The 7554-nt window shown below is 43.1% G+C and overlaps 1 protein-coding gene across 1 annotated transcript in view; it reads left to right on the forward strand.

Annotated features, from left to right (window-relative positions):
* Positions 1 to 3056, forward strand: part of LOC310796845 (netrin-G1-like) — a gene marked incomplete at both ends in the record, with an annotated part of 69709 nt that extends 66653 nt beyond the window's left edge. Inside the window, one exon of the mRNA XM_083659074.1 lies at positions 2833 to 3056. Coding sequence (XP_083515200.1) covers positions 2833 to 3056 — 224 coding nt within the window. The remainder of the gene's footprint in view (positions 1 to 2832) is intronic.
* Between the last annotated feature and the right edge of the window lie 4498 nt (positions 3057 to 7554).

Genomic DNA, 7554 nt, shown 5'->3' on the forward strand with positions numbered 1-7554 from the left:
ACAGACGTGTGAGGTGCACATATGTCTCTGAGCGAGCGTGCTGGTCCTGAGCCAGCAGCTGAATTGCTGCCAGCTCAAGTCCAAATGCTGGTGATGACAGACAGGTCAGCTTTGTGGATATTGTGGTTCTATCTATCTATCTATCTATCTATCTATCTATCTATCTATCTATCTATCTATCTATCTATCTATCTATCTAGCCTATCTAGCCTACCTAGCCTATCTACATCTATCTGTCTGTCTGTCTGTCTGTCTGTCTGTCTGTCTGTCTGTCTATCTATCTATCTATCTATCTATCTATCTATCTATCTATCTATCTATCTACATATATCTTCAGTGACTTAAGTTAAAAATGATTAAAGGTAAAAATAAGTCTATCATTTGATATGATCTATAAGATATATTTAGATAGATTAAATATTTACATCGGTCATAATTATACAGTATATCATATATTGTAGTACATGGTTGATATGCATGTATGTTATGCACAGTATAAGCATTTATATCTAAGCAATATCGTGATTCGCCATACATATTGCTTAAATACATATGTACTGTATCTATCTATTTATCTATAAGCAATATACTACATTCATGCTTTCTTGAAGGATTTGAAGGACCAACTGATACCTTACACTATTTCACACTTAACGAATCTCCATGTGAGGCTCCATGTAAGATGTTTTGCCAGTGACAGACAATTGGCTTCATTTGACACTGCAAAATTAAAACGGTTAAAACAGCAGGGGCCATGCAGGGCCTGAGAGACACCAAGGGCTCCAGCCTGCGGATAAAGGACTTTAATTGGGCTAAAGATGCTTCCAGAAAGACAGTGGCCCTGGGGCTCTTCTGGAGGACACTGAGCACACAGATAATCCTCCAGCCACAGGCAGCAAAGTTCACTTGTAGATTAGACAACGAGGATTCAGTCAATCTGTTGAGGAGTTTCCCACAAGAGCCAGAATTAGACCCATGGAAAATGTAGGACTGGTATGCACATCTTATAGGGTAGTCTTAAAGGAACAATGCTTGCATATCTGGGTCTGTTTGCTTATAGTTTGCTGGTGTCTTTATTCCTGTGTATAAATGGCCAAATGTAGAGGACGTGATGTCATATTTCAGCGCAGCTACACTACACACTAGCGTTTGATGGCAGAACATTTTCAACTATATTACTACATATAAAACAGCAGTGAATGTCAGATTTTGATGTCTACTCAGATCAAAGAGAAAGGGCTTCTTTTGAGACTCAGGACCTGCTGCTAGTCTCCTAAAGGGGCGTGGCACTGGCGAAACCCATGACATACAGGAATTGGACTGGAGTTGAGCCATCTAGCTCCTCTGAATAAACTGTCTCTGGTTGCTGGTTGCTCTTATGCTATTGCTACATGTAAAACTGTTCACTCCCCTTCTCTTGGGGTTGTTGATAGGTATTCTGGGAAATGTAGGAATACACTGACTGTAAAAGACATAGACGAGACAGGTTGAGGGAATGTGGGTTTACCAAAAGAGTATTATTGCAACACTCCCTCACAAAATAACTCCTGGAATGCATTGAACATTACAGATTGATGCTAACAATATAAGGGAGTAGGTTTTTGTGCGTGCGTGCATGCGTGTGTGTGTGTGTGTGTGTGTGTGTGTGTGTGTGTGTGTGTGTGTGCGTGTGTGCGTGTGTGCGTGTGTGTGTGTGTGCGTGTGTGTGTGTGTGTGTGTGTGTGTGTGTGTGTGTGTGTTTGCATGCGCGTGCGTGCGTGCATGAATTGTGGGGTGTTATCAAGTTAAATGCAATGCCAATGCCTTTTTAATCAATTTTGGCACAGGCACTGATTATTTGTTGAGTTTATTCTGACGCATGAGCCACATTACAGAGAACCCAAAAATTTGATTACTATTTATGCAGGAAGGGATATCCAATTATACTGAAATCTCTTGGCAAATATTACCTCTTCCTGGATTTCACCTCTGCAAGCAGAGACGGTTCCTGGGATAATTGAGTCGTGGGTTTTTGTCGTGAAATGCGACTATTAGCTCATGTGTTCCTAATCAATCTGTATCAAAACAAAGCAATGGGCAGTCCTACATTGCAACAGTGCAGGCCTGTATATCACATCCTTTCAGTCAAACTGTTACATTGTTTTCTGTTAGGTTAACTGCGGGAAAGAAAATCAGCTGCTAAAGGCTATTTGCATATCAAATGCAGTAGTGGTGTGGGGGAGCCAGGTAGGTTAATAAACAGACGATGTGCATGCACCTAATTCTCTCCCCCTTTCTATTTTGTGAGTGCCATTGTGCCTTAGGTAGGCACAAATCGCAGTTCCGCTATTCTCCAGAGGGGGGGCTGCGTCACTCCAACAATACTCTGGCATCCCCCGATTCACCCTTTATTAATTTCACCTCATCAATGCCACGCTTTATTGGCTGCTTTGTTTCAGCAGGAATATTTGCGCCGAGGTCCCTGCGGCGCTCCTAAAAATATCTCTGGAACGTCTTACTGTGGCCAGTGTCATAAACAATCATTCACACAGCCATGCAAAGGGCTTTCAAAGGCGGGCCGGCTGCATTCCAGTATTCATACACAGTGCCTCCTTATCCGTCTCCTCTTCCTCGCAAAAGTCCTTGGCTTCACCCTTGCCGATGTGTCAGCTGTGTTTTGAGGATATAGAGCGATGCAGACAGGACGAGAAGAGGCAGCTTGTGCCCTGTGACCCTGCCTGTTGATGTTCTCTGCCCCCCCCCCCCCACATCACTGCCTGATCTATTAATCACCCCGTCCTGTCTCACCCACCCACCCCCAACCGCCCCCCCACCCTCCCTTGATCTTCGCAGCTCGGGTGTGCGACAACGCGATGCTACGCTGTCAGAACGGCGGCACGTGCCACCACCATCAGCGGTGCCATTGTTCCCAGGGCTTCACGGGCGTCCTGTGCGAGAGAGCTCGGTGCCAGGGCCCCGGGGAGTGTGATGACCAATCGTCTGGACGGGCCTCCCTCCATCATCCCCGCGTCCTCCCGCTCCTAGCGCTGCCGCTATTGATCGTTTCCTTCTGCTGAGAGCCAGAACCAGCCGCCCATCCTCACAGACAAGTCTGCACACATGTTGAGAGTGACCTCTCAACCTTAAAGACATGCGGGGGACCAGGGACATGTGGACAATGCATACAATATAAGCGACTCTTTTGTATATCCAAGGCCACACGTATGGGGGAGAGACAGCAGTATAAGTGCAACGTGGTGTGTGCACAGGTATGGTATACTGATGGAAATAGATGGATTTATGAGCGAGGCTAACTCCTAGCCTTGCGACTTCACTGCTGTCTTATAATCTCACACTGGAAACAGTTGGAGCCCTTGCTTTATGATTATGATGACAAATACTTGATGTTCATTGAAGGCAGCCTGGAGACTCCGCCCACATTGTGAGATCAAACTGTATAAAACTAAAACACGAGATTTCTGAATATCGTTGTAAAAAAGAATATGTGGACGGGGACATCTTAAAACATGTCGCCTCACTGCCTCCGTCCTTACTTGTTACCGCCCCCTTTTCTCCCATTGGTTCCTTCACCCTGCCCTCTCCCTCACTTCCTCCTCCCTGTGCTTTGGTGACTGGTGATTTCTGTTTGCTGAAAGGTGTCTATTGTTTTGCCAAATGCTGCACACGTGTTTATCGAGGCCCTTGACAAGTACCTTTCTAGTATTTCTGTTCGGAGGCTTTGTAGTCTTGCTTGAGCTCACCTGTATTGAAAGAAAAAAAGATGTAACATACTGTAACTGTATTTAATTTTTGTACAAAACAGATATTTTCATGACTACGCAAAACAAAAAAGATGTATTAATTGTTTTCTATTGCTGCCGACCTGTCCTAGTTGTGGACTGTCAGTACATAAGGACTTTGGTTTTATTATTTCTCCGCTTTTGTGGTACATGGTTCTCTTCATCTGAGAGCTGCTGTCAAAGAATATGTTTACATACACACTTAAATACAATACAGTTCCACCAAAGGGGAAAAAACATGTCTTTGTCTTGTTGTTGAACGGTAGTAATTTGATTAAGGAGAAAGATGACATTTGAAACAAGACTCTGTGTATTCAGTGAAACAATGTATTGTTTGTAGATAGACAACCAGGGTGGGAAATTAACCCCGGCCAATGCTATTACATTTTGGCTGTTGATCCATTAATTTACTGTACTTTACCAATTTCTTTGGCAGGTACTGTAACCAACCATTTTTCTGCAGGTACGACTCATAGCTATGGTAAAATTATAGCTGGCTGGTAAAATACTGAAAGTATCTCGTGAATTTTTGAATTCTCCAGCCATAGTGGCTTATAGACAATAAAGGTTGTTTCCTGCCCTGGGTATAACCCAATGACAAGAATTGAATGTTTTTTTTTAATTATTATTAATATTATTTTTATTATTATTATAACCATCATCATTATTATTATTATAAAGGACAATCCTTGACCTATTCATTAAAGTAACAGCTACTGGTATACATTAGTCGACAGACACCTTCTTGGAGAGATGGCTGGTTGTTTTTCCGATGTATATCCCATCCTTCTGAAAACTTGGGAGACTCTGGGGAATCTCAAATCAAAATCCCATCAGCTTTATGTAAATGTAACAACAGACACAGAAAAGGAGATTGCGCGGCTGTTGCAGAGGTTGTCCAGATCTAATCCATAGTCTGATCTAATCCCTGAATCAGATGGGAAGAAGGGTGTGTTTGCAGTGCTGGTACCGTTGAAAGCCTGCCTCCTGCTGGGAGCCTCCACCAAGCCAAGCCGCGTGTTCCTATCAGCTTTAATTCACGGAGGGTCAATGAATAGAAATGAAGTCGCTTCCCACTGGGTGACATATCGAGCGCCGGGACCAATTTCATTTGAGAGATTAATTTTCCTCCTGAGGTTGAAGTGAAACACCCTAATTGTGTTAGAGTCTACTGTAAGTGCCTCACATTAAATGACAATATCCACAAGAAGAACAGAATGCGATTTTTGACAGAGGCCGTCTTTTGCTGAGACCAGCTTTTGAGACCGAATTGAGATTGGTCCAAAACGGGGAAGTAATAGTCAGTCAGTCAGTTAACAGAAGTGGAATGGATTTTATTTATGAAGCAATAACTTATTTTTAATAAGAACAACAAAAGCTCATGCTCACAGATCTGTTTCCTGTTAGAGGGAAGCAGGAAGTGATTATGTGTCAGACAGTCAATTGACACCAATTAGAGAATGAATCAGCACCACCAATGAAACTTTGGTGAATTGCCATTTTCAAGCATAGCGTAGGATGTGAATAATGTCGACCCATCCATAACCATGTTCGCACCTTCCCAAATGAGAATACCACGTCTATTCAGCATCACAGTTGTATCGCCTTCCATGATTTAATAGTTTTGCTCAAGGTTTCACCTCCTAAACTGGCTCTGCAGAATGCCAAGTGGCACGCTTGAGACTCTTTGTGGTGACAGTTCCAGGAAGAGAAGTTTTAGAGTTTAAGGGCCAATGTGTGGAAGACAATTACGTTTATGACATGTTAGTGCAATAAAACTGGTGTTTTATGAGACCGGTTCCTGGCTTTTGGCTGTATTTGGCCATTAGAGGAGGGAAAAAAAGTTTTAAGGTTACATATACCTAAAGTCTCGTACACAAAGTACAGATTATGCCCTCAAGGGCGATGAACAACAGCGTGGGGACCTATCACTCTGTGCCTCAAAAGCAGGTGCTAGACATTGCCGACATCCTCGGCCACAGCAGGAAAATGAGCACCATAATTCCTCTGCCTGCATCGCCTACTTGGGGGTGCAGGCAGAGGAATATGTAATGTAACTTCCTCTCTCCCCGCTCCAGATTTAGTGACGGGGGAAGTAAAGCTGGCAGCCTCAGCTTGCACATTTTTATGGAGCATATGGATATGGATTCATGTATTTTAAAACCATCTTAAATGGTTGCGAAAATGCTGACATCTGAGCTGACATATGTCTTGCAGCAGAACATTGTATGGTAATGACCTTTGGGGTGCAGTTGTGGAGTTGTGTTATATTTTGAATGGGTACACTTCAGTGCAAGAGAAAAGAGAGAGAAAGACCTATAGGGATTGTGGTTTCGCTTGTTATGTTTCACAGCGTAGTCCCAGTGATGCCTTGTCCTTCCTCCTTTCACTTGTACGACACGGGAGAGGGTATTAGGCGGACATTTTTAGACGCGAGCAGTCCTTGTGTTCTGCCACTGTCAGCACTGGTGGCACCAACAGAACGTTACATAACGTTAGAGGAGGGCTATTCAGTGTCGGGGAAAGAAGAGGCTCAGCAGCAAGAATGGAACACTCAGCTTATTAGCAATACAATATCCATATTCAGCCCGCCAATGACACTCTCCAAAGCCCAACACGAGCACTCTAAACAAAATAGTGTTGCCCGCGGGGACAGAACACAACACTATAGCCTCAACTTTTCTGCCATTCAACATTGTAAATAATACCATTGCAGTGAATCTATGATGAGTGTCGCTACAGAGTCCCCCAGCTTCACATTTCCTCCCAACCGTCTGAATATTTATGGTGTTTAGGCTAAAAATGGGGATGCAAAGCCTGGTTCATTCTTCTTCCCCTGGCTGTTATCTAAAGTAAGGGTTATAAAAAGTACAGCAGCTGCATCTGAATCGTGGATTTCAGTAACATTTAAAGACCCCCTAAAGTCATGTTTTAAAATGTATATAAAATACTCTACTTTGAATAATAATTGGTGTCTGATGGTCCCCCCCCCCCCCCCAGAAAAACGGTTAAACTATCTTGTCCTTATCCTTAAAATGACTTCTGCCTCATTAAAAATTCCAAAGCAACCAATCAGGGTTATCTAGAACATAACTAGCCAATCACAGCATACAAACAAGGACTTGAACTGCTGAATACTGGACAGGGATTGGCTGAAATATTTGTGATGTCACGATTCTCATGCTAATTGAAAATGGCCTTTTCAGTGAGCACAGAGAAACTTTCCACTTTCAGCAGATGGTTGTGAAAACAGCCTTCTAGTGTCAAACTCTGCACAGACATCATTCTGCACAGTGAAGCTCACACATCCAGCTGTAGGAACAAGAAGAAAAATATATTTTTGACTTTAGGGGCTCTTTAAATGTATAATTTACGCACAGATTTACAGCTATCTAAGCCATAGAAGTCGCAGGTCGTGTTGTTTTTCACAGGTTTAGTTCAGCATTTGAAAGAATAAGTTGCCCTTGAGCCATTACTGAGCAGGCTGCAGCTGGCTCCACTCGACTCACACTAACAAAGGAAAGAAACTATAAGACCTGGTTCCGTGGAGCGTTACCTTCTCCACAAACACCTTCTCTTCCTTTTAGCAGCACTATTCTGATAGGGCAAACGCTGCCTGCTGCCTGACAATGGAAGTTATTTTATTTATTTATTTGTCAGTTTGTTTCGTGTTGTTCGTAATGTTTCGTTCCAAAAGATATCCACCATTTGGAGGAGGGGGGGGACAGCGACACCTACCATTGCAAAATAATTGCAAGTACAAAATGAAAACATG

Source organism: Poromitra crassiceps (genome assembly GCF_964638095.1).
Source record: "Poromitra crassiceps genome assembly, chromosome: 23".
Lineage (NCBI taxonomy): Eukaryota > Metazoa > Chordata > Actinopteri > Beryciformes > Melamphaidae > Poromitra > Poromitra crassiceps.